This window comes from Macaca mulatta, chromosome 19 (assembly GCF_049350105.2).
Source record: "Macaca mulatta isolate MMU2019108-1 chromosome 19, T2T-MMU8v2.0, whole genome shotgun sequence".
Classification (NCBI taxonomy): domain Eukaryota; kingdom Metazoa; phylum Chordata; class Mammalia; order Primates; family Cercopithecidae; genus Macaca; species Macaca mulatta.
Window position 1 is genome coordinate 66,171,252 of NC_133424.1, and position 26,932 is coordinate 66,198,183.

At 50.2% G+C, this 26,932-nt stretch overlaps 3 protein-coding genes across 30 annotated transcripts in view; all 3 read left to right on the plus strand.

Moving 5' to 3' along the window:
* Window positions 1-4,660, plus strand: part of CACNG7 (calcium voltage-gated channel auxiliary subunit gamma 7) — a 31,326-nt gene extending 26,666 nt beyond the window's left edge. Inside the window, exons 5-6 of one of the 2 annotated variants that reach the window (XM_002808208.4) lie at window positions 2,454-2,599; window positions 3,020-4,660. In XM_002808208.4, the coding sequence (XP_002808254.2) occupies window positions 2,454-2,599; window positions 3,020-3,277 (404 nt within the window). In that variant the 3' untranslated portion in view covers window positions 3,278-4,660. The remainder of the gene's footprint in view (window positions 1-2,453; window positions 2,600-3,019) is intronic. The other variant, XM_015124841.3, reaches the window with a different exon arrangement.
* Window positions 1-26,932, plus strand: part of NDUFA3 (NADH:ubiquinone oxidoreductase subunit A3) — a 427,160-nt gene that overhangs the window by 262,918 nt on the left and 137,310 nt on the right. The window contains exon 1 of one of the 27 annotated variants that reach the window (XM_077981760.1): window positions 18,033-18,129. The exons of 22 other annotated variants lie outside the window; for them this stretch is intronic. The gene's annotated coding sequence lies outside the window, so the exon portion shown is untranslated. Of the gene's footprint in view, window positions 1-18,032; window positions 18,130-19,350; window positions 19,355-21,101; window positions 21,107-22,157; window positions 22,162-25,058; window positions 25,063-26,932 lie in introns of those variants that run through there. 4 more of the 27 variants (XM_077981757.1, XM_077981769.1, XM_077981789.1 and 1 more) reach the window with 4 other exon arrangements.
* Window positions 22,213-26,932, plus strand: part of CACNG8 (calcium voltage-gated channel auxiliary subunit gamma 8) — a 28,906-nt gene continuing 24,186 nt past the window's right edge. Inside the window, 1 exon segment of the mRNA NM_001435912.1 lies at window positions 22,213-22,698. Coding sequence (NP_001422841.1) covers window positions 22,416-22,698 — 283 coding nt within the window. The 5' untranslated portion in view covers window positions 22,213-22,415.

The window sequence follows — 26,932 nt, forward strand, 5'->3', positions numbered from 1 at the left end:
GGCAGATCACTTGAGGTCAGGAGTTTGAGACCAGCCTAGTCCACATTGTGAAGCCCTGTCTCTACTAAAAATACAAAAATTAGCCAGGCATGTTGGCAGGTGTCTGTAATTCCAGCTACTCAGGAGACTGAGGCAGGAGCATCGCTTGAGTCCAGGAGGCGGAGGTTGCAGTGAGCCGAGATTACACCACTGCACTCCAGCCTGGGTGACAAAGCAAGACTCCGTTTCAAACCCCCCCTTTCCCCCCCAAAAATTGAGATGTAATTCACATACTATAAATTTCATATAATTCAGTGATTTTTAGTACATTCACAAGGTTGTGCAACCATCTCCATGAGCTAATTTCACAACATTTTCATTATTCTCAAAAGAAACCTCACATACCTTAGCAGCCAGACACAATTTCCCCCTCCATCCTATTCCCTGGCAACCACTAATCTACTTTCCATCTCTGTGGATTTGCCTATTCTGGACATTGCATATAAATGGAATCACACAATATGTGATATTTTGCATCTGGCTTCTTTTACTTAGCTTGCTTTCTAGGTTCATCCCTATGGTAGCATGAATCAGTACATCGTTCCCTTTTTTGGCTGAATAGTATTCCTGTATATGGATATACCACATTTTGTTTATCCATTCATCAGCTGATGGGCATTTGGGCTGTTTCCGCTTTTTGGCTATTACGCATAACACTGTTACAAACATCCGTGTATGAGTTTTTGTATGAACATATGTTTCCACTTCTCCTGGGTACATACCTAGGAGTGGAATTGCTGGGTCATATGATAATTCTATCTTTAACTTTTTGAGGCACTGCCAAATGAAATTCATATACTTTTTATGTGCCACAAAATACCAGTCTTGTTTTGATTTTTAACATCATTTACTTATGTGAAAGCCATTCTTAGCTGGTGGGCCATACAAAATGAGGGGGTGAGCTGGGTTTTGTCCATGGACCATGGTTTGCCGACCGCTGGTGTAGACAATGGAAGGAATTTGGGCTTATTCTGTGTGTGCTGCACACAGAATGTTTATTTGTAGGATTCTAGGGGAAGAGGTTGATAGGGATTAGTTAGATACATTTAAGGCAGGGAACTTTGTAGCCTCCTTAAGCCACTCTTGGCATGGTTACTGTTTAGAGGAAATTTCATCTGGAGAAAATTATAATCGCCTCTTAGAAATTCTCAGATCGGACCTCTCCTCTGCACACTGTCCATATGCTGTATTTCCTCAATTGTAAATGGTGTTAAAAATGTACCTCCTTCAAAGAGGTGTTGTGAAGTTTGAATGAATTTATATATATTCAACACCGAGAACAGTGCCTGGCACAGACCAAGACCTATATAAGTCGTTGCTATTATTATTGCTATTGTTGCAATTATTATCCACACAGCCTCAGCTCAGGCCTCATCCTCTTCCCCCTGGAATATGTCTCCCTCCAGTCTGTTCCCAGCACCAACCAGCCCCCAAGCGTTCTTCTAACACTGGGATCTGGCCCTGTCCTTCCTCTGCTACAAACTTTGTGTAGCTCCCTAGTACCCTTGGTGTCAATGCTCAGCTCCTGGGCCGGGCATTCGAGGCTTACCATGGCTATACCTTCCCCTTTCTCTAACCTCATTTCTTGTGGCTACAGCTCATGTTACAGCTACATGGGTGGACCAGCTCTATCTTCCCTCCTTCTCAAACCTTTGCCCATGCTGTGCACTCTGCCAGTATGCCCTTATTCTTCCCTGGGCCTCATCCTTAAGACTTGAACAGGCCAGGCACGGTGGCTCATGCCTGTAATCTTAGCATTTGGGAGGCCGAGGGGGGCGGATCACCTGAGGTCAGGAGTTCGAGACCAGCCTGGCCAACATGGTGAAACCCCGTCTCTACTAAAAATACAAAAAAAAATTAGTTGGGCATGGTAGCGGGCACCTGTAATCCCAGTTACTTGGGAGGCTGAGGCAAGAGAATCACTTGAACCCGGGAGGTTGAAGGCTGCAGTGCACCGAGATTGGGCCACTGCACTCCAGCCAGGGCCACAGAGTGAGACTCCGTTTCAAAAAAAAAAAGAAAAAAGAAAATAAGACTTGAACAAAGTAATCTTTCCTTCATTTCTCTTGCCCCTGCGCCAGGTGGGTTTGGCTCCCCTTCCAGAGTCCCACAGAGCTCCGTGCTACTTCCTTGTAGCACCTATCACCTTATATGTGACTTGATCAGTGTGTTCCAATTTTCCTTCTCCAATTGCATTGTGAGCTCCTGGATGGCAGATTTAGGGGGGTAAAGGGGGAGGTGGTTGTTGATTCATCTCTGGGTTCCCTGCACCCAACCAAGGCCCAGCACACAAGGGGCTTCCGCGAAGTTAGTCCAGGACAGAATGGGGAGGAGGGGAAGACAGTGAGGTGGGGCTGGGACTGGGAAAAGGGGCCCACTTCTAATGGACGAGGGCACCCCCTCTACTCCCCTAGGCCTCTCCTTGGTGGTGGGCTTGGTTCTTTACATCTCCAGCATCAACGACGAGGTCATGAACAGGCCCAGCAGCTCTGAGCAGTATTTTCATTATCGCTACGGGTGGTCTTTTGCCTTCGCCGCTTCCTCCTTCCTACTCAAAGAGGTGATGTCCCTGGGACCTAGACTCTAGAGTTCTGAATGGACAGAGGTCTTGGGGGCCTGGTTCCTGAGTCCAGGAGGAAGGAGAGGCTGGAGATGCAGACTCTGGCGTCAGAGGGAGGTGGTAGCTGAGGGTCTAACCCCTGGGTCCTGGAGGAAGAGGGGTCTGAGAGCTCCAACTTTTGGGATCCTGGGGGAGGAGGGGTCTGGAGACTGGGACTCCTGGGTCTTGAGGGAGGGGCCAACCCGAGGGCTTGGACTCCTGAGGTCCTGGGGAAAGAGAGGGTTGGAGTCCTGATCCTGGGTCCTGGGATAGGAAGGGGCTTGGGGTGGGGACTCTGAGTCCTGGAGCGAGAGGAGATGAGTCGGGGTCCGGGGATGCGCGGGGGGGCGCCCCTGGGACTCTGACCTTGCCTTGCTGCAGGGGGCCGGCGTGATGTCCGTGTACCTGTTCACCAAGCGCTACGCAGAGGAGGAGATGTACCGTCCACACCCGGCCTTCTACCGCCCGCGTCTCAGCGACTGTTCCGACTACTCGGGCCAGTTCCTGCAGCCCGAGGCGTGGCGCCGCGGTCGGAGCCCCTCCGACATCTCCAGCGACGTGTCCATCCAAATGACGCAGAACTACCCTCCCGCCATCAAGTACCCGGACCACCTGCACATCTCCACCTCGCCCTGCTGAGGCCCGCCCCTCGGAGCGCCCCGTGCCTCCTCTTCCTCCTCGTCCTCGGGGGTCTCCCTGCAATGCAGCGCCCCCTTCGGTCCTCGGGACTCCTAGCTCCCACCCGGAGGAGGCTGCGCCAGCTTTAGGCCCCGCCCTCTCCCCATGGCTCCGCCCACACCCTCCCCTATTTCAATAGCCGCGCCCCCTTTTCCCGACCTCTCCTTTTCATTGGTCCCTCTCCCTCACAAATGACTCCTCCCCTTCGTTGCCCCGCCCCTTTCATCTGGCCCCACCTCTCCAAGAAAATTAGCTCCTCGCTCTTTCTCCACCAGCTGTGCGCTGGGAGCAGCCTGGGGGAGTGCAGGCGCCCAGCTGCCAGGAGCTCCCCAGCCTCCGACCTCACTGCAGGGGCTCTGAGCTGGAGAACAGGTTCGGGCGGCCGCTGGGAATGCCGACCATCCTCTTCTCCCTTCTGCCCTGGGCTTCCTTTTTCCCTGCCTAATCTCACCTCCTGACCTGCTGGGTCCTCCGGTGCAGTGGGAGGGCCGGCTGGCTCCACCCGCAGCCCCGGGGTGGCGTAGGGTTCCCTCCCCATCTCCCCGACTTCCCTGGAAGGTCCCATTCTTTCTCACCGGCTGGGCTCTTTTCTGCTTCCTGAAGGTTACCTGCCTTTTAGGGGGCTCTTGTCTAAAGGATCTTCTTGCTTTCTCAGCTATTCTTGGTTTCTTTTTCGTCTTCCTCCTCCTTTAACTTTCTCTCCTTTCCTCCTTCCACCTGCTCGTCCCAAGCCGCTGGGTGCATCCCGCCCTAGGCGCACACCAGACGGCCAGAATGGGGACCCTAGGGTGGAGGGAATTCCCACACGCCATCTCCACACCTGTGCCCGCCTCTCCCCCCTCGAGGCCCCGTCGAGGGAGGGAGGGGCAGTAGCGGGGGTCGACACCCCCCCCAAAACGTCTAAGTCTTCCATTTTCTGGCTCTCCTCCTCATTGACGTCCCTCTTCCCCCCTCAGAACCCCAACTCTGGCCTCTTTCAAGGGCCCGTCCGCCCCGTTGGACAGATTTTGGGGGGAGAGGAGGTCACCAGGAACTCGCCCACCCCCCCTTATTAGGGAAAGAGGGGCGAGGTAGCACAGTGCTGTACACGGAACCGGAATGGCCCCCGGGGTGGGGGGAGGGGGGCAGGGGAGGGACGGGGGCTTTTAGTTTGCATCGGAGGGGGGAGGGGGGAGGGGGACCCGCCGCAGTTAACCTGACTTTACGCAGCGATTTTTAACGAGGCTGGGGGGAGGGGGGCACTGGGGGTGGGGACAGGGTGGGGTGGGGGGCCTGGCTCTGTTATTTACCGTGTATCATATGTAAATATCGACAGAAACTTCAATAAACTTTATTTCAAACACGTCTCCGCCTGCCCAGAGGGAAGGGATTGGATACAGGGGCCTTAGTCCAGGTCTCTGCTTTTAGGGTTGCAGGCCTAAAGTACTGCAGAATAACATTAGATGGGTCGTTGTTAAATGACTTATAATTATCAACGACAGCGCTTTATACTTCAGTCCGTGTAAAGCATGCAGGACCGTAAATGATACTGGTCAGGATCAATAAACACATTTTCCTGATATTCTTATGACCCCGCAGAGTACTGTTGCTATGACTCGCCTTCTTTAGACATGCATTGCTTGTTTTAACTTTCCTCCCAAACGTGCACTGTCAATTTATTGGCCTCATTTTGCAGATAGGTCCAGAGAGGTGAAGTGACCTAGCCAAGATCACGCAGGTGGAACTTGGCAGAGCCATTTGCTAAAACCAAGTTTAGGCCAGGTGCGGTGACTTACGCTTGTAATCCCAGCACTTTGGGAGGTCAAGCCGGGCGGATTGCTTGAGGTCAGGAGTTCGAGATCAGCCTGGCCAACATGGCGAAACGCCGTCTCTACTTAAAAACACAAAAAAATTAGCTGGGCGCGGTGGCTCACGCCTGTAATCCCAGTTACTCGGGAGGCTGAAGCAGAGAATCGCTTGAACCTGGGAGGTGGAGGCTGCAGTGAGCCAAGATCTCGCCACTGCACTCCAGCCTGGGCGACAGAATGAGACTCCATCTCAAAATAATAATCATAATAAAACCAAGTATCTGGTTCTGAAGCTCAGGCTTCCTCCCCCTTGCACCAGGCAGTGGTGGGTTTTCCCAACGCTTGGCTCAGTCCCTCTGTTGAGAAATGACTGCTACCATTTACTGCACACCTACCGTGAGCCAGACGCCTTCCTTCCGTGATCTCATTAGACATTCACAGCAGCCCTGTTATGTAGGAATTATCACCCCGTTTTTGCAGGTGAAGGAGGCAGGCTCAGAAAGTGGGTGCTGCGATCTGCAGTCTCACCCACTATACTGAGAGACTGAGAACAGCCTAAATGTTTGATAAGCTTATTCTTGCAGCATATTGTAAAGGAAACACCGTGCCAGATTTTCCCTTCTTTGCCTTGTCTAGATTTGGCCTCTTAAGGATCCATCAGAACTATTTTTGCTATTACAGTCACAACTGTTAACAACCATAGACACATTTATCAGGTCATCATTAGGGTATCAGACACTGCACTAAGCACATAAAAAAAAAAAAATAGACAGGATCTCCTTGTGTTGCCCAGGTTGGTCTTGAACTCCTGGGCTCAAGGGCTCCTCCTGCCTTGGCCTCCCAAAGTGCTAGAATTACAGGCATGAGCCTCCCTACCCGGCCTGCACTAAGCACCTTCGATTTATTAGCTGACTGAATCCTTCCAACCATCCTGTGAATCAGGCATTCCAATTAGCCCCATTTTATAGATGAAGTAACCGAAGCTCGGGGAAGTGAGGCCACCCACCAGGTAAGATGCGGAGGAGAATTCATGCCCGGTCTCTCTGACCTCAGAGCCCACACTCTTAGCTGCTATAATTTACTGCTATGGATTTGGTGCAAACTCATTCTGTGACCTTGAGCAAATCTTTTAATCTCTGGGGCTTTCCGTTTTTGTTTTTGTTTTTGTTTTTTTCTGTAAAAAATAAAAATAAAAAATACCGAGGGCAGTGGTTGGTTTAGAAGGATTCCAAATCCCTCTGAATAGGGAGGTTGGTGGGGGTAAGTTAGCGGGAAAGAGTTCTCAATCAGCAGGACTGGACTCCCGGAGGGAACTATTCTGAGTCATTTTCAATAATTTCACAAATTTCTGGAGGTCTTGCTTGAGATTTGGGATTGCAAATCATGCTTCAGCTTCGTTGTCAAAACTAAGCGATTCGTACTGGTTGCTTGGAGCCCAGTATTAGAAGGATTCTGAGCATCTGCTCGGTGGGAAAGAGTGTCGCCATTGATTGGTGCTGTCTGCCGTGCTGCTCAATTGGTGCTGTCTGCCTTGCCTGCAGGATGGGCTGCGGTGATGCAAATGCTAGATACTTGCTAACACTATGGGAAAGTTAACAACCTAAAATCCTAAGGTTTGTGGTTTTTTTTTTTTTTTTTTTTTTTTTTTTTTTTTTTTTTTTTTTTTTTTTTTGAGACGGAGTCTCTGCCGCCCGGGCTGGAGTGTAGTGGCCGGATCTCAGCTCACTGCAAGCTCCGCCTCCCTGGTTCACGCCATTCTCCTGCCTCAGCCTCCCGAGTAGCTGGGACTACAGGCGCCCGCCACCTCGCCCGGCTAGTTTTTTGTATTTTTTAGTAGAGACGGGGTTTCACTGTGTTAGCCAGGATGGTCTTGAGCTCCTGACCTCGTGATCCGCCCGTCTCGGCCTCCCAAAGTGCTGGGATTACAGGCTTGAGCCACCGCGCCCGGCCTAGGTTTGTGTTCTTTTAAAAAGTCAAGCTAGTTCTTTTGTTTATTAAACTTTGAAAATGGAATGCAATCCCACAGTTCAGGATTGGTGAGTTTTTTTGTTTTGTTTTAAAGAAATGCTGTGAAAAGTTCCACCTTTATTTATCCAAAGTGAGTCAGGATGTCCTAACATTCTGAAATCCTCCTCCCCCTGAGGTATTATTAGTTTTTAATTTCAGGAATACTCTATGCATATTCAAGCATATATGCATGTGTTTAAATCCACATATGGATGAGTATGTGGTATACACATTTTTATTGTATACATTTATCATGTAATGCACATAGTTCGGTGCCTTCTAGTTTCAAATGAGAATGCATGATGGGGCTCATTTAGTATGTTATATAACTCTACTGTTTTCCAAGCCTGCTTAATAACAATTGTTTGCATAAATTAATTGCATAATTTATTGAGTGCTTACATGCCAGCCATTGTGTGTTTCAGTCCTAAGCCTTTTACATTCTATAACCCCAGGAGGTTTGGTACTCTTAGAATCATTCTCATTTTATAAATGAGATCTTGAGACACAGAGAGGGTAATTAGCTTTCTCCTGGTCACGCAGCTGGTAAGTGGTCAAGCTAAAATTTGAATCCTGAGAGTCTCCTGTGTCTCCAATACTTACCCACTAAGCTTTGTGTGTGTGTGTGTATATATACTGCCTTCCTTGGCCTCCCAAAGTGCTGGGATTACAGGCATGAGCCACCGTGCCCAGCTTTTTTTGTTTTGTTTTGTTTTTAACAAATTTTGCTCTGTTGCCCAGGCAGAGAGCAGTGGCATGATCTCGGCTCACTGCAACCTCCACCTCCTGTGTTAAAGCGATTCTCCTGCCTCAGCCCCCAGAGTAACTGGGATTACAGGTACACGCCACCACTCCTGGCTAATTTTGTATTTTTAGTAGAGACAGGGTTTCGCCATGTTGGCCAGGCTGGTCTCAAACTCCTGACCTCAAGTGATCTGCCCTCCGTGGCCTCCCAGTGTGCTGGGATTACAGGTGTGGGCCACCATGCCCAGCCCTCTGTGTATATTGAAGCCTACTGGTTCCATTTATTTATCAAGGACCTATATCTCCCTATTGCCCTTAGGAGCAAATCTAAGCTCCTCACCTGTGTCCTTTTGCTAAGAGCACCCGTCTCATCGTATGCCGCCCCCATTGCTGCCTCCAGCAGACTGAGGTTGTCTTCCCTACCATTCCCAGCTCCTTCCTGTGCTGAGGGCTTCCTGGGTGGTTTCCTTCCATGGAATCCCCTTCCATCTCTCAGCCATATGGCAAACTCCCTATCCACTCTTTTTTTTCTTTCTGAGACAGGGTCTTGCTCTGTTACCCAGGCTGGAGTGCAGTGGTGCAATCTTGGTTCCCTGTAGCCTTGACTTCCCAGGTTCAAGTCATCCTCCCACCTCAGCCTCCCCAGTAGCTGAGACCACAGGCAAGCACCACCACCCCCAGCTATTTTTTTTTTTTTTTTGTATTTTTGGTAGAGACGGGGTCTCGTCATGTTGCCCAGGCTGGTCTCAAACTCCTGAGCTTGAGCGATCCACTGACCTGAGCCTCCCAAAATGCTGGGATTGCAGGCATGAGCCACCGTGCCGGGTTCTGTCCACTCTTGAGATTCAACTTACATGTTCCTTCCACCAGGAAGCCTTCCCTGAGCTTTAAGCCTGCATCAGGGTTTACCTAAGTGCTTCCACCCTACCCTATATTGCCCCCCTTAGACCACAGTGATTTACAGGACGATACTACATACCAGTGTTTCTCAAAGTGTGTCCCAGGGAGCCGGGACGTTCCTGAGACCCATTTAGGAAGTTCACAAGGTCAAAGGCATTTTTGTCGTAATACTAAGATATTTTCCTTTTTTTTGTTCTTATTCTCTCATGAGTGTATACAGTCTGGAGGTTTCACAAGAAATAAGAGCACAATTGAACGCAGAAGCAGACATGAGACTGACTTTCTTCTGTTGAGTCGAATGTTAAATCGATTTTAAAAAATATAAACCAATACCATTACGTAATTTTTTTTTATTTTGGAAACTATAGTTATTTTTATTAAAATAAGTTGCTTATGTAAACATACAATAAGTTGATTATTTTACTTAAATACATATTTTGGATTTTTTTTTATCAGTTTGAATTGCAAATATGCAAAATATCAATAGACATAGCACAAATGTAAAAAGCTCTTCGGGGTCCCCTACAATTTTCTTTTTCTTTTTATTTTTAGAGACAAGGTCTTGCTCTGTTGCCCGAGCTGAAGTGCAGTGGTGCTATCATAGCTCACCGCAACCTTGAACTCTCAGGTTCAAGAAATCCTCCCATCTCAGCCTCCTGAGTAGCAAAGACCACAGGTGCGCACCACCATGCCCAGCTAGTATTTTAATTTTTTTTTTTTTGTAAAGACGGAGTCTCAAACTCACGGCCTCAAATGACTGTCTCACCTTGGTCTCCCGAAGTGTTGGGATTACAAGTGTGAGCCACCAGCTCTTTACAATTAAGTGTATGGAGGGATCCTGCATTCAAAGGTTTAAATGCCGATGCTGTATGTCACAGAGTTAGTAAGATTTACCTAATTCCTCTAATGACTATGTAGTGGTCCATTGTAGAGAGGTAATTTATTTGAACAATACACTCATTTTAATTATGAATTTATTTATTTATGTATTCTTAATTTTTAATTTTTTTCTATCTCAAAAATTTTTTCTATTTCTATAATAAATTGATTAGTTTACTTGAGATGGAGTTTCACTCTTGTCACCCAGGCTAGAGTGCAATGGCACGATCTCTGCTCACTGCAACCTCCACCTCCCAGGTTTGAGTGATTCTCCTGTCTCAGCCTCCAGAGTAGCTGGGATTACAGGCGTGTGCTACCATGCCCGGCTCATTTTTATATTTTTAGTAGAGATGGGGTTTTGCCAAGTTGGCCAGGTTGGTCTCAAACTCCTGACCTCAGGTGATCTGCCCGCCTTGGCCTCCCAAAGTGCTGGGGTTACAGGAGTAACCACGCCTAGCCCTGAAATTTAATACTCAGTCATGATTTAAAAGTTTCAGCATCAGAGAAGGGTATAAAGAAAGTAGCTTTTGGCTGGGCATGGTGGCTCACGTCTGTAATCCCAGCACTTTGGGAGGCCAAGGCAGGTGGATCATGAGGTCAGGAGTTTGAGATCAGCCTGACCAACATGGTGAAACCCTGTCTCTACTAAAAACACACACAAAAAATTAGCTGGGCATGGTGGCGGGCGCCTGTAACCCCAGCTACTTAGGAGGCTGTGGCAGGGAGTTGGAGGTTGCAGTGAGCCAAGATCATGCCATTGTACTCCAGTCTGGGCAACAGGTCTAAAAAAACAAAACAAAAAAAAAACAAAGCAAAAAAAAACAGGTATTTCCTTTTTTTTTTCTTTTTTGCCTTAATTTTTATGGACACAAATGAGATTTTCCTAAATTGATTCATAAGCTATAATTCTTTTTTAAATTTTTATTTTGAGACAGGGTCTCTCTCTGTCTCTTGGGCTGGATAGGGTACAGTGGCACAGCCTTGACTCACTGCAGCCTCAACCTCCTGAGCTCAAGGCGTCCTCCCACCTCAGCTTCCTGAGGAACTAGGACTACGCTCCTGGTTAATTTTTTAAGAATTATTTTTTGGCCGGGCATGGTGGCTCATGCCTGTAATCGTAGCACTTTGGGAGGCCGAGGCAGGTGGATCACCTGAGGTCAGGAGTTCGAGACCGGCCTGGCCAACATGGTGAAACCCGGTCTCTACTAAAAATACAAAAAATTAGCCAGATATGGTGGCGGACGCCTGTAATCCCAGCTACTCAGGAACCTGAGACAGGAGAATCACTTGAATCCGGGAGGCAGAGGCTGCAGTGAGCTGAGACCGCACTCCAGCCTGGGCAATAAGAGCGAAACTCCGTCTCAAAAAAAAAAAAAAAAAATTATTTTTTGTAGAGTCAGGGGTCTCACTATGTTGCCCAGGCTGGGCTCAAGCAATCCTCATGCCTCAGCTTCTCGAAGTGCTGGGATTACAGGCATGAGCCACCGCGCTCTGCCAGCTATGATAATTTGCAGGAGAATAGGGACCTCTTTGAGAGACAGATAAAAGCTACGGACCCCCAGAAAAAAAATACTCATACTCACACTATTTTGTACATAATTTCAGGGGCTTCACTGACATCCCGTTAGCTCTTCCAGAATGCCTTGGATTTGTGATTTGGAATCACAATCTCAACAATAGAGAGATCACTAACTGTGTCCCTCTTCCCCTTCTACAGATGAGAGAATGAGAGAAGGAAGGTGCAGAGAGAACCAAGGTTTGGCTCCGGGTTCCTTGGGGAGGCAAAGAAGAGCCGGAGCTGGAACTCGGGCCACCTGGCTCCCCAGCGTTGGAATATTTCCACTTCACCCTGAATGAGGACGTTTAAGAAACGCTGATCGACGCTTCCTGGTACAGCAGGAAGACATGCCACCACCACTCTGTTCCTCTTGAGGAAACACAAAGGCCCCAGCTGTTGTTGATGAGAAACACTCGAGCACCTGGGAAAAACCACACACTCAGGATATGAGGCAAGGAGAAGGGTTGGATAGGGACAAGAGGTTGGAACTGGCTGCATAGAGGGTGGAGACCCTAGAATATGTATCCACTCATTCTGTGACTCATTCATTTATTTGTTTATTCGTTCATTCGTTCGTTCATTCATTCATTTGTTCAGCAACCCTGGACCGAGGACTCCTGTCCATCAGAGCTAAGCTGGGATCTAGGGGACACGGAAGTAAATCAGACCCGTGCCTGTCCTTGAACAGCTCCTGCACTAGTGCGGAGAAGGCCGACCGCGTGTCAATCACAAAGTAGCGTTGCTGTGGCTTAAGGGAGCCAGTGCAAGCAGGGTGGAAGCACTGATGTAGACCCTGATGCAGGCTTGGGACGTCAGAGAGGGCTTCCTGGAGGAAGGAGTGTGTAAGTTGAATCTCAAGAGTGGATAGTGCCAGATGCAGTGGCTCTGTAATCCCAGCACTTTGGGAGGCTGAGGTGGGAGGATCACTTGAGCTCAGGAGTTTGAGACCAGCCTGGGCAACATGATGAGACCCCGTCTCTACCAAAAATGCAAAAAAAATAGCCGGGCATGGTGGGGCTTGCCTGTGGTCTCAGCTACTGGGGAGACTGAGGTGGGAGGATGGCTTGAGCCTGGGAAGTCAAGGCTGCAGTGAGTCAAGATTTTGGTGCTACTGTCCAGCCTGGGTGACAGAGCAAGACCCTGTCTCAGAAAAAAAGAGTGGATAGAGGGTTTGCCCTATGACTGAGAGATGGAAGGGAATTCAATGGAAGGAGACCCAGGAAACCCTCAGAACAGGAAGGAGCTGGGAATGGTAGGGAAGAAAACTTCAGTCTGCCGGAGGCAGCAATGGGGGTGGCATACGATGAGACTGGTGCTCTTAGCAAAAGGACATAGGTGAGGAGCTTAGATTTGCTCCCAAGGGCAATAGGGAGACATAGGAGAATTTTATTTTATTTTATTATTATTTTTTGGGAGATAGAGTCTTGCTCTGTTGCCCAGGCTGGAATACAGTGGCACAATCCCGGCTCACTGCAACCTCCACCTCCCAGGTTTAAGTGATTCTTCTGCCTTAGCCTCCCAGGGAGCTGGGATTACAGGTGTGCGGCACCACGCCAGGCTAATTTTTGTATTTTTAGTAGAGACGGGGTTTCACCATGTTGACCAGGCTGGTCTCGAACCCCTGACCTCAAGTGATCCGCCTGCCTTGGCCTCCCAAAGTGGTGGGATTACAGGCATGAGTCACTGCACCTGGTGAGCTCTGGGTCTCACAAGGCTGAATTTAAGATGCCGGCTGGCTGTGTCCTCTGCCGGGGATTTGGCTAGGGAGAGAACCACTTCTAACCTCCCACAGGTTGAGCAGAATTCCCTGTAGTTGTTTGACTGACGTCTCTGTTTTCTAGTTAGCAGTAGCCACTTACTCTCAGGTCTTTGCCATGATAAGACAGTTTGCTTCCTCAAGGTTCTCAGGAGAATCTCCTTTGCTTTGGTTCTTTCTGATGTCTTGATCCTTTCCTAAGAGATCACCTGATTAGGTCAGGTCCACCTGGGATAATTTCTTTATTAATTAAGTCAACTGATTAGGGACCTTAATTATATTTACAAAATCCCCATACCTTGCCATATAATGTCACATAATCACGGGAACAGCATCACCTCCTAGCGGCAGGTCTTGTCTACGCTCAAGGGAAGGAGATTCTCTCAGGGCTGTACGCCAGGGGGTGGGAATCTTGGAGATTATTTTAAAATTCTGCCAATCACAGTTGGAAGTGAGGACTGAGGACCTTCTCAAGGGAAGGGATTAGCAAACCTATCTCTAAGTCTGCAGGCTCTAGGTCTCTGGGTCAAGCCCAGCAGAGGCCTTGGCTAATGTAAAATGAATACATGAGCAAATGTAGAAATGAGATATTATAAAAGCTCACAACCTGCTTCTTTTGTGACACCCCTTCTGAAGAGGCCTTCCATGAGGTGAAGGAGTGATCAGTGGGTTCAATACTCCCGTCTTCTCTTTTCCTTTCTTTTTCTTTCTTTTTTTTTTTTGAGACAGAATTTCACTCTTGTTGCCCAGGCTAGAGTGCAGTGGTATGATCTTGGCTCACTACAACCTCTGCCTCCCAGGTTCAAGCGATTCTCCTGCCTCAGCCTCCCACATAGCTGGAATTACAGGCAGGCACCACCGTGCCCAGCTAATTTTTACATTTTTTTTTTTTTTTTTTTTTTTGAGGCGGAGTCTCGCTCTGTCGCCCAGGCTGGAGTGCAGTGGCGCGATCTCGGCTCACTGCAAGCTCCGCCTCCCGGGTTCCCGCCATTCTCCTGCCTCAGTCTCCCGAGTAGCTGGGACTACAGGCGCCCGCCACCGCGCCCGGCTAATTTTTTTGTATTTTTAGTGGAGACGGGGTTTCATTGTGTTAGCCAGGATGGTCTCGATCTCCTGACCTCGTGATCCGCCCGTCTCGGCCTCCCAAAGTGCTGGGATTACAGGCTTGAGCCACCGCGCCCGGCCTAATTTTTACATTTTTAGTAGAAACAGGGTTTCACCATGTTGGCCAGCCCGGTCTCGAACTTGCAACCTCAGGTGATCCGCCTGCCTTGGCCTCCCAAAGTGCTGTGATTACAGGCGTGAGCCACCGCACCCAGCAATACTCCCATCTTTCAAAATGAAATCAAGAGATACTATCTCATTCCTTAAACTCATTCCACAAGTTCACTGCTAGGTATGTGCCCAAGAGATATGAAAACATATGTCCACACAAAAATGTGCACACAAATGTGCACAGTAGCATTATTCATAGTAGCCAAAATGTGGAAAAATCTCAAATGTTCATTCACGAATGGATTCATAAAATGTGATATCTCCCTCTATACCATGGAATATTATTCTGCCATAAAATGGAATGAAGTACTGACTCATGCTACAACATGGATGAACCTTGAAGACATTACTTACTTAGCCTGAAAGCAGCCAGACACAAAGAACCATAGGTTGTATGATTCAATTTCTATGAAATGTCTAGAATAGGAAAATCTATACTGACAGAAAGTACATTAGTGATTGCCTAGAGCTGGGGTGTGGGTGCTTAGATTGGGGGCGAAGGCTAAGGAGTACGCAGTATCTCCTTGGACTAATGAAGATGTTCTAAAAGTGATCTGAAGTTGATGATTGCACAGCTCTGTACAACTAAAAGTCATTGAATTGTACACTTGAAGTGGGTGAATTGCATGATATGTGAATTCGATCTCATTAAAGCTGTGAAAAAAAGATATACTCTTTAGTTGTTGAAATAAATCATGATTTAATCATGCATGACTTAGTGTCACAAAATTACCAATAGAAGAACAAACACTTGGCCGGGCGTGGGGCTCACGCCTGTAATCCCAGCACTATGGGAGGCCGAGGTGGGCAGATCACAAGGTCAGGAGATCGAGACCATCCTAGCTAACACGGTAAAACCCCATCTCTACTAAAAATACAAAAAAATTAGCCAGGCGTGGTGGTGGGCGCCTGTGGTCCCAGTTACTTGGGAGGCTGAGGCAGGAGAATGGCGTGGACCCGGGAGGCGGAGCTTGCAGTGAGCTGAGATGGTGCCACTGCGTTCCAGCCTGGGCGACAGAGCGAGACTCTGTCTCAAAAAAAAAAAAAAAAAAAAAAAAAGAAGAAGAAGAAGAACTAACACTTGAGGAAGAAGGGAAGGAAAAGTGAGGGCTGCATGAATCAATTTGTTATCTATTACAGAAAAAATATCTGTACATAATGTATAATTTTGATACATCCAAAAGAAAATCATTATTTAGGGATGTCAAGGCAAATAAGATAAGAAATAGCTAAGAGTGTTAATAGACAACCGGGCACGGTGGCTCATGCCTGTAATCCCAACACTTTGGGAGGCCGAGGCTGGCGGATCACGAGGTCAGGAGTTCAAGACCATCCTGGCCAACATGGTGAAACCCCGTCTCTACTAAAAATGTAAAAATTAGCTGGGCATGTTGCTGCATGCCTGTAATCCCAGCTACTCGGTAGGCTGAGGCACAAGAATTGCTTGAACCCAGGAGGCAGAGGTTGCAGTGAGCCGAGATTGCGCCATTGCACTCCAGCCTGGTAACAGAGTGAGACTCCGTCTCAAAAAACAAAAACAAAAACAAGAATGTTAATAGATTTTCCAATAAGGAACAGGATTTGAGGTGGAACAGGCTACATTATTTTTATTATAGTCCCTTGTGTACCATTTGATTTTTTTCTTTTTTCTTTTTTAAACCATGAGCCTATATTGATTTGACTAGGAAATATATTTTCATTTAAAATAAAATAAAGAAGTTCCCCCCCCGTTGCTAATTCGTATAATTTAATAGTTCTCAACCAGGGGAGATTTTGTTCCCCAAGGGACATTGAGCAACGTTTGGAGACATTTTTGGTTGTCCCCAAATGCTATTTTTAGGGTGCTATTTGGAGGTGCTATTGGCATCTAGTGGATAGAGGCGAGGAGTACTGCTCAACGTTCCACAATGCACAGGACAGCCTCCACCACACAAAATTATCCATCCCAAATGTCGAGAATGTTGAGGTTGGGAAACCCTGGCTTTAAAAAATTATCTTCATAGTCATTCTTACCAGTGCAGTTATATCAGCACAGGCTCTGGAATTTGATGTTCTGACCAATTTCCTCCAATACAACTGACCTCCCAACCTCAGTTTTCACATTTTTAAAGTGGGGGCTGCTAAGAGAACCCACTTCTTTTGAAGATGGATACCAATGCCCTCAGGCTCCTTGGAGTATGTAATATTAAATGTCCAGTTTATTTATTTTTTATTTTTATTTTTTTTGAGACAGAGTTTCACTCTTGTTGCTCAGGCTGGAGTGTAAGGGTTCGATCTCAGCTCACCGCAACCTCCAACCCCCCTCCGCCTTGGTTCAAGCGATTCTCCTGCCTCAGCCTCCCAAGTAGCTGGGATTACAGGCGTGCACCACCTTTCCCGGCTAATTTTGTACTTTTAGTAGAGGCGGGGTTTCACCATGTTGGTCAGGCTGGTCTTGAACTCCCGACCTCAGGTGATCCACCCGCCTTGGCCTCCCAAAGTGCTGGGATTACAGGCATGAGCCACTGCACCTGGCCTAAATGTCCAGTTTATATTGGTTATCACCATTGTTTGCTGATGTATCTCCCCCTCCCACTCTCCAGCAAAAGAGCAGAAAATAAACAACTTTCCTCAAACGAATTTCATTCCAGGCCTCTTCCCTTGGGGGCTGTTTCTTTGCTTCTAAACCAGGAGTGTTGGAATGCATGTCTAAACTTTCTCCCATGGGCGGGGTGAGAATTAAGTGAAATGACCTAAAGAAATTTCAGTAGGAATGTGAGATGCTGGGTACTGAAAGATATCACCCCTCCAAAGATATCACCCCTCCAGCAGGAGCAAACACTAGGTAAATAGATGTAGGGAATTTTTGTTTCTGCCAGCCCAGGAGGGTGCCGTAAATGTGTGTTGGGTTACATGACTATGAATTTCACCTATTGTTGGCTGCCCTCCTCCCCCATAACCCCCTATTGTCTCAGAGCCTCAGGTTACTCATGGATCATATAGGAACATTGGTGTCCACACTGCAAAGATTCTGTAGGAATTCTGTAAGACAGTGAAGCTTGCCAACAGCCTCCAATCAGCCATGGGGCTAGTTCTTAGTTTCTGATAACATTTGTATGAAGATCGGTTCTTGAGTAAACGGCTTGCCTAGAGCCACATACAAGCCCACTTCCCTTCCGCGGTCATACTTGATTGGAGGCAGCTTCTGTGCCCTTTATAACCAAGAGCAACTGAGTTTAGAGGAGAAGAAGTGTTTTGTCCAAGGTCACACGATGCCTAGGGGGCATCCGTGAAATGTGGACCCAAGACCAAACTTTCAGACTCTCATCTCAGACTCTCCACCTCCAATTGTTCCACTCCCCCAACCTACTAGCTAGTTCTAGAACGGACAGATCCATGCTTCTCAAAACTGTTGCATAGACCCCTACCCAGTCCCAGATGGGTTTCTTTAAGACATATTTGCACCCAAGCTTCTCGCATTCTACTCTCCTTCCCAGCCCCAGCCCCATCTCGGGGGCATCTGACTTCACCCCTTCTTCCCCATCAGGTTTGAACTAGGGGAGGGGAGGGGGATGAGAAGAGAAAAGAAAAAAAAAATTGTTGGTGAAAGTCAAAAGGCTTGTTAACGTTGTAAGTTTAATATTGTTTTATTTGGGGTGGTGGCGGGGAATCTTTGCCCTTGCCACTTGGAGGACGAGCGGTGGGAAGACCCCGGGAAGTTGTGCTTTCCCTTGGATTTTGGGAAAGGGGAGCATTCCTGGGGTCCTTTTGAAAAGGCCCTCCCCTCATTTCCGGCCGCCGCTGCCAGCCTTGGCTGGGCGCCTGGATCCTGTTGCTATGACGACAGGAAGAGGCGGTGGCGGCGGCAAGCGATGCTGAAGAGAGATGGAGGCTAGTGGGGGTGGGGGTGGTGGCATTGGAATGGGGGAGGGGGCAGGGATCCGGGGCTGGGGACGCGGGAGGGGGCGGGGGCAGGGGTATCCTTCATCTCTGACCTCCTCGGGGCATCTCAGCCTGACCCCTCTTCCGTTATTTTTTCCGGGCTTCCTTCGGGTGCCTCCCCAGTCCCTGTGTCTGCCTCTGTTTCTCTGGGTCTCTCTCTCTTCCTGTCTCAGTCCCTCTCCGGCTGTCTCTCTCTGGGTCTCCCTCTTCTTTTCCTGCACCTGCCTTTCTTTCCCCAGGTACCTTCTGCCATCCAGGCCTTTCTACCCTAAATTTCTTTCATTTACTATCTTGCTCCCCCGCTCCCTCTCCGCACCTTCTTCTCTCTTTAAAGCTTCCTTCTCTCTAGCAAGACCTTGCCCCTATCCCCAATTTCTCTCCCTCCCCGCTCTCCATTTCGTTCCCTCTCCCCCCCCCCCCCGCTCTCCCCCATCCTCTCGGTCTCTCTCTTTCTGTCTGTCTCTCCCCATCTGTCCCTCCTCCCTCCTCTCTGGATGACTCTCTCCCTCTCTCTTCTTTCCTTCTGTTTCCCAGATCCTGACCCCCCCACCCACCAACTTACCCCAGCCCTCCCCCAGCCCCTCCCCCCAGCCCCTGGGTTTCTCTCTCTGGGTCTCTGTCCCTGTCCCCTTCTCTCTCTGGATATTTCTCTGTGTGTATCTCTCCAACTTCCTTCGGCGCCCAGCCGCTGCCTCCCCCAAATTTCTCCCTCCCCCATTTCTGTTTCGCGGTCTCTGTCTCTCTCTCTTTCTGTTTCTCCTCGTCTCTCTCTGTCTCTCTCCCTCCCTCTCTGGATCTCTCTCTTCTTCTCCGGCTTCCTTCTGCCGCTCGACCCTGCCCCCCCTCTTTCCCTTCCCCCATCCATCTCCTCTCCGAGGCTCCCCATCCCTCAGCATCTCCCCTCCCCCTCCCTCCCTACTCCCTCCCTCTCGTCCTCCAGCTCCGCACTTTACCCAGCGACACGAGAACCAAATTGTCTCCTCACCTTTTTTTTTTTTTTAAATATATATATATATATATATATCCCGACCCTCACTCCCTTGGGGCCCAGGCTCAGAGCTGCCCCTCAGCCCCAGCCTGGCCTCAGCACCCCCATTCCCCGTACGCCTCCTCATCTCCACCCCCCCCAACCAGGTCGGACGCCTGGGTCCCTCACTGCTGGGGGAGGGGGAAGCAGCGAGAATTGGGAGCCAAAAGGTTTTTCTGGGGGGGGTGCCAACAGAGGGGGCTCGACGTCCCCTCCTCCGTGCATCGGAGAGTTGACCTGTCGTTAACAGAGGTGAGACAGATCTTTTTATTAATCGGAGGTGGGTGGAGGTAGAATTAATGTTCTGTGACCCCCCCCCCCCACGAATTCTGGAGAAAAGAGCTGGTCCCCTTCCTAAGAAGAAAGGACAGTGACCCCCTCATACCCGGAAGCTTTAGAATTGGGGGTCCCCTGCTTTCTTCTCCCTGGCAGCTGCTGAGCGATGGACTAACAGTCCCTAAAACCAGACTGTCCCCCAAATTGACAAAATGAAAAGATCTTCAAATCTTTTTTTTTTTTTTTTTTTGGACGGAAGGAGAATTTCCCTCCTTTCCCTCCTCTTCCCTTCCCCTCTTATCCCAGGCTGTTAGGGGACTGGGGTCACGGGCTTACCCTCACTGAAAGCAGAAATCTGTTAAGACAGGGTAGGTGGCCGTGCTGGTGGTGAGGGGGCACCAATTCAGGGAGAAGAGGCCAAGAGATCAAGAAGAGAGGAAACTCGGCATGCGGACAGAAAAGAGAGGAAGGGGCCGGTGCCCAGGCCGGGAGGCTGGGGGATGCCCCGTCCAGTGAGCTGCTGAACTGTGGCCTGAGGAAGGGCTGTGTGTGTGGGCAGACGGGAGTTGAGGTGGGGGAGGGAACACAACGTGTGGGGCACTAGGCCCAGTTGCCATGGAGACACCCCCCATAGACAACCTTTTCCACAGCCCCTTCTCGGAGCAGCCCCAGTCTGAGGCCAGCTGGTGGGGGGCAGTGGAGACCGGGAAGCAACCAGGAGACCAAGGTCACCCTGTCCTGGTACCTAGGTTCTGGTTTTTGTTTTGTTTTTTTTAATCCCCCCTTCGTCTAAGGTTTCCAGACTCTTAACTCTAGTGGGTTTGGGGGAAGAAGTTGAAGCAGCAGTGGTGGAAGCAAGTAAGGAGTACATCCCCCGGAGGACAGTTGGGGTCGGGGGAGACAGGCAGGGCTGGGGGCATGGTGGTCGGTGGAGAATGTGGAAGAGAGAAATGAAGGAGCCACGGGGCAGCGGGTGCAGGCTGGAAAAGTATTCCCAATTGAAAAGAGAGTTGCAGTCTTGTGGGTCACATTTTTCGGAGGGACACAGTCTACTGGGGGGCTCTTTCTGCATGTGGAAGAAGATGAGGGGCTCCAGTGTGTGTTCCTGTACAGGTGAAATCCTAGAGGGGAGTACTGGGGGGCGTTCCCAAGAAGGGAAGCCTGTGGGGGCCTGCGGAGGGGATTTTCCTGGGCAGAGGAGAACTAGGAGTTCTACTGGTGGAGCAGGAGGAAGTGAGTCAAGGGAATTCTATATGATGGGAGAGAAGTTGGGGAGAATGCTTCCTGGTAGGTTGAAGAGAGAGTGGGGTTCAATGTGAGTTGAGGGGGATCTCGAGTTGGGGGAAACTGTCGGAAGACCCTCTGTGGTGGTGAAGGGCTACCAGGAGGGGATCTGGAGGCAGTGGGAGCTGCTGTGAGTGCAGAGGGGCGGGTGGGTGGATGCTGGGCAGAGTGGGGGTACACTGTGCTCCCTGCTATGGGAACACAGGGCAGAGATTGCGGTGCTCCTGAACGGAGAGACATTTGGGGTCTAGAGGAAGCCATTCTTGTGAGTAGAAAATGCCGTGAAACTCATGGAGGAAATTTTTCTTAATGGAGGAGAAAACGACGGTTATGACATGAGTTCGTTTAAGTTGTAGGGGGGAGGGTGGCGGGGGGGAAGATTTGGAAGACTCTTCTAAAGCAAAAGAGAGAGTGGGGGTTTTCCTGGAGTAAACGCATAGTATGGGGTGGGGGGTAAGTGGCTTGTGGGGAAACAGTGGAGGCTGTGAGAGGGAATGGGTTGGAGATGGGGGGCCCTCTTGCAAACCAGTGGGTCTAATGTTGGGTGCATTAGCATTCCCCAGGGAGCTTTTATAAACTTAGATGCCCAGGCCACACTGCAGACCAATCATGTCGGACTTTCTCAGGTGGGACTCAAACATCCGAATTTCTAAGGTCCTCGGGTGATTTCGAGGTGTGCTGGAGGCTGCTGGAGTCAGGAAGGGGGCTTCCAGTGAGAGGAGACTGACTGAGGGTGGCTGCTTATTCTGAGTTGCACAAACTGTGAGGGTCAGCTGGGATTTTCTTTGTCTTTTTCTTCTTCTCCTTTAAATTTTTCCTTTTTAGTTGAAGACAGATTGAGAGATGTATTTTTCCTAAGGAGAGGAAATTGTGGGGGACCATTTGGAGTGATGGCATGACAAAAGCCAGACCGGAGGGGGCTTGCGGAGGTTATTCCCACGGAAGTGGTGCTACTCGGGCTTCTTAAGTTGTGGAGACGCTCAGGGAAAAGTTGGGGAGACAGGGAAGGGTTCTAGCAGATGGAGAGGTGGGGCTGCAGGGGAAGAGTGGGGAGAACTGGTGGGAACCGAATGGTGATGGGGCGGGGGTCTCTAAGGAAGGAGGAACGCGACAGGGGCTCCTGGGGAGGAGGAGAGGTGGGGCTTGGCATCATGGGGGGCTGGTGGCTTCCCATGCGATGAGGACCGTGGAGCCCACTGGGGCGGAGCCAACGGGGGCTGGGGGCGAGGGCTGCGAGTGTGAGCGGTGGGGGGGATTCCTCTGAGTGGGGTTAGTGGGATGGTGGGATGACTTTCTTGGGCAGAAGACAAGAGTGGAGAGAGTTTTTTTTGGGTTTTTTTTTTTTTTTTTTTTTTTTTTTTTGAGAAAGGGGAGCAGTGGAGACCCAAGTGGAAGGAGTTTCTGGAGCTGAGGCAGGGATTTTAGGGGGGGCGGGGACTGGGGGAGGTACCTGTGCCTTCTCCTCTAATCCGAGATCTCGCTCCTTGCCCTCCACCAGCCGCCGACCATGGCCGCGCTCTGACCCCCTCCCCGGCCGCAGCCTCCTCCTCGCCGCCCCCTCCCCAGCCCCGCCGGCCCCGGGCCCCCCGCTTCTGCCTGCGCTGTGACCCCCCCCAGCCGCCGGCACGGCCCCGCCCCCGCTGCCCCGGTGGTGGCCCACGGCCCCCCGGCTGCCCGTGGTCAAACTGGAGTCACTGAAGCGCTGGAACGAAGAGCGGGGCCTCTGGTGCGAGAAGGGGGTGCAGGTGCTGCTGACGACGGTGGGCGCCTTCGCCGCCTTCGGCCTCATGACCATCGCCATCAGCACCGACTACTGGCTCTACACGCGCGCCCTCATCTGCAACACCACCAACCTCACGGCCGGCGGCGACGACGGGACCCCCCACCGCGGGGGCGGCGGCGCCTCGGAGAAGAAGGACCCCGGCGGCCTCACGCACTCGGGCCTCTGGAGGATCTGCTGCCTGGAAGGTAGGGTGCGGGCGGCCCTCCCCGCAGCCCCCGCCGCTCCCCTCCGAGAGACCCTGAGCCTCCTGGGGTTGCCTCTCCCTGATCCTGGGGCCCCCATGGGCACCCCTCGTCCTCTGCCAGAGGCGCTTCTGTGGCTTCCCACTCGCGCCCCTGACCCCCTCTCCCTTCCTTCCCACTCCTCCCTGCGTCCTGGCACCCTGCGGAATTCCTCTGCCTGGTCCCTCTGCAGCCCCTTTGCCTTTACACTGAACCCCCTTATCCTATCTTCCCCTCGGCCGTGTCTCCTGCCCTGCCCCATCACACCCCTCCCTCTTCCCTCAAGCACCTGGGCTCCTCCTGTTTCATTTCTTCCACACTCTGCCCTGTGCCTTTTCTCCTTCCTTTTTTTTTTTTTTTTTTTTTTTTGACAAGGTCTCACTCTGTCGCCCAGGCTGGAGTACAGTGTACAATCACAGCTCACTGCAGCCTCCACCGCCTGGGCTCAAGCCATCCTCCCACCTCTGCCTCCTGAGTAGCTGGTACCACAGGCATGAGCTACTGTGCCCAGCTAATTTTTTTCATTATTTGTAGAGATAGGGTCCCCCTTGTTGTTCAGGCTGGTCTCAAGCTCCTGAGCTCAAGAGATCCTCCTGCCTTAGCTTCCAAAGTGCTGGGATGACAGGGGTGAGCCTCTGCACCCAGCAGCCTCTTTCTCCCTCTTTCCCCTCAGTTCATCTTGACCCTGCTCCTCCTCTCCACCTGCCCCTTCATTTCCTCTCCCTCGGGCCGCGTGGCATCTTCTCTCTCCCGACATTCCCCCCAGGTCATCTGAATTCCCCTGCCTCTCCCGCCCCCACTCATGGCCCAGGTTTCCAGTCTCCATCTCTTTCCCCTTCTCTTTGGCTGCTGCTCCCCTGAAACTTCTGCCTTAACTCGCCCTCACTCATGACCTTCTCTCTTTTCTGCCTTGTGCTTCTCCTCCTATACATCTTTCCCCATCAGTGCCCCCTCCCACGTCTCTCCCACCAGGATGCCCTCCAACCTCCCATCCTGGTCCTTTCCTCCTTTTTCCTTTAGTGGGCTCCACTTCCTCTTCCTCCACTCATGCCTTCTTTGACGTCTTCCTGACCCGACGCCTCATGCCTTCACATTAAGGCTGCTCGCTCCTGCCCCTGCTACCTCCTCAGATCTTTGTCTTGGTTCTTTTCCTCTGTCCCGTTCTCCCTCTCACAGCTTCTCTCCTAGCTTGACTCCCTGGCTCTTGACTCCCCTACTTCTCCAAGACTCCTGCCCTCTGCTGCGCGGACCCCTTCTCTCTCCCACTTTTAGCATCAGTATTTCTTTCCTGAGTATCACCGAGCTGTGGGGCTGGGAAGCAGGAGTCCTGGGTGCCAGTCCTGCTGAGTATCTGCCCCGCTGTGTGACCACTATCTTCCCCCCTGCACCGCAGCCTCACAGCCCTTGTCTGCAACGTGAAGGAGCGGAACCAGCCATTCTGATGCCCCCTTCCGCCAAAAGATTGAAATCTCTTGCTTCTCTTTTTCATCCTCCTCTATTTCTTCTGCCCCTTCTTCCTCTGTTTTGCTGAGTGCTCACGACAAGCCAGGAACATTATCTTGTTTAATCCTATGAGGTGGGCACCACCTCCCTGTTGGGGATGGGTAAACTGAGGCTCAGAGAAGTGAAGTCACTTGCCCAAGGTCACCCAGCTAAGAAAGGGGCAGAGCCAAGCGCAGAACTCGAATCCCATGGATAGGATGCGCAGATGCGCTCTGTCTAGTGTACGAAGTGTTTAAAACTGAAAGCAAAATCTGAATCCATTGCCAACAGTTAAAAATAGGGAGGCTTCCCATTGTAGTTCTGATTTCCGGCTTCTTCTGAGCTAGCGGAAGATCTAACACAAGCCTGTGTTCTACCCTGACCATGATGGGCCGGATCTGAGCAGCAGCTGGCAGGGGGTCTCCATTTCCCCACAGTCACCTCCATCCGTCCCGTATCGCCTCCCATTCCTCCCACGGCTTTCGTGATGTTCTTTTCCTCTCTTGTGGAAGTTTGAGTTCATGTCCATTCACCGGTCTGACCAAGTACCAGGCATAGAGCCAAGTGTGAGGGCTCACATCATGAAACCCCTAGGACAGCATGTGGCATCTAGTAGGGACGTCATTCATTCATTCATTCATTCAACGTCCCATTTTTATTGAGTTTATATTATGTGCCAGGCATTGTTCTGGATTCTGAGGCTGCAGCAGTGGAAAACAGACAAAACCTCCTCTCGTTATATATCTCATATTCTAAGGTAGAGACAGATAATGATGGAGGTAAATAAAGTCAGCATTTAGGGTGTTAGATAGAACTGAGTGCTAAGGAGGACAAGGAGTTGGGGGGCGGGTGGGAGGTGTCAGGAATCCCCGTGGGAAGTAGATAAGGAATCTAGGAAAAGCTTCCCCCAGCAGGTGACATTTGAGTGCAGGTCTGAAGGAAGTAAGAGATGGAGGAAAGTGCTTCAGCCTGTAGGAACAGCAGGTGCAGAGGCCCTGAGGTGAGAGTGTGGCTGTGTGTTGATCAAGCCAGTAGGAGGTCAGCATGGCTGGGGCAGAGTGAGTGGCAGGGAATGTAGTAGAAGGAGGTGCAGTTGTAGGGTTATCAGGGTCCCCATCCCACAGGTTCTGGTTTTTTAAAAAAATTATTTTATTTATTTACTTATTTATTTTTTATGTATTTATTTTTTTGAGATGGAGTCTCCCTCTGTCGCCCAGGCTGGAGTGCAGTGGCACAATCTCACTGCAAGCTCCGCCTCCCGGTTTCACGCCATTCTCCTGCCTCAGCCTCCGGAGTAGCTGGGACTACGGGTGCCTACCACCACACCCAGCTGACTTTTTTGTATTTTTTAGTAGATACAGGGGTTTTCACCATGTTAGCCAGGATGGTCTGGATCTCCTGACCTGATCTGCCCACTTTGGCCTCCCAAAGTGCTGGGATTACAGGCGTGAGCCACCGCACCCGGCCTTATTTATTTATTGAAACAGAGTCTTGCTTTGTCACCCAAGCTGTACTGCAGTGGTGTGATCTCGGCTTACTGCAACTTTGGCCTCCTAGGTTCAAGCGATTCTCATACCTCAGACTCCCGAGTAGCTGGAATCGCAGGTGTGCGCCACCACGCCTGGCTAATTTTTGTATTTTTAGTAGAGACGGGGTTTTACCATGTTGGCCACGTTGGTCTCGAACTTCTGACCTCAAGTGATTGGCCTGCCTAGGCCTCCCAAAGTGCTGGGATTAGAGATGTGAGCCACCATGTCTATGTCTGGCCAGGTTCTGTTGTGTGTTTTTTTTTTTAAGCAGGGTTTTGCTCTGTCACCCAGGCTGGCATGCAGTGGTAAGACCATAGCTCACTGAAACCTTGAACTCCTGAACCCAAGCCGTCCTCTTGCCTCAGCCTCCCAAATAGCTAGAACTCAGGCACATGCCACCATTTTTTGTAGACACAGGGTCTCACTATATTGCCAAGGCTGGTCTCAAACTCCTGAGCTCAAGCAGTCCTCCTGCCTCAGCCTCCCGATGTGTTGGGATTACAGGTGTGAGCCACTGCACCCGGCCTCATAGCTTCTTATACATCCCAGAAAGCACTTTGCTTTAGATTCGGAGACGGGAGCCGCTGAAGGTTCTTGAGCAGAGGAGTCACATGAGCTGACTTACATTTCTGCAGTATGGCTCTTGCTGCTGTGTTGACAAGTGACCAAAGGGAAGGCAAAAGAGACGATGAGAAGCTCATCTAGGGTGAGGGCCGTAGTGTTTGGGAAGTTGTTTGAATTCTTAGTATATTCTGGAGCTACCGTGGGCAGGAATTGCTGATGGAGCAGTTGTAGGATATGAGAGAGAAGAGCCAGGGGCGCCTCCAAAGCAGGGTTTTTCCACCGCAGCACGGTTGATATTTTGGGGTGGATAATTCTGTGTGGAGGGGGCCGTCCTGTGCATTGTAGGATGCTGAGCAACAGCCTTGATCTCTCCCACTAGATGCCAGCAGCGCCCTTCCCAGTCGTGACAACCAAAATTGTAAATTGTGTCTAAACATTGTCGACTGTCTCCTGGGGGATAAAAATCGCCCTGAGTTGAGAATCACCGCTCTAACGCTTTGGCCTGAGCTCCTGAGAATAGGGGAGCCATTCCTAAGATGAAACAGCAGCTATTTTATTTATTTTCTCTTATCAAATTTATTATGAAGGAGAGGGAGCAGGGGCTCAGTTCTGGGCATGTTAAA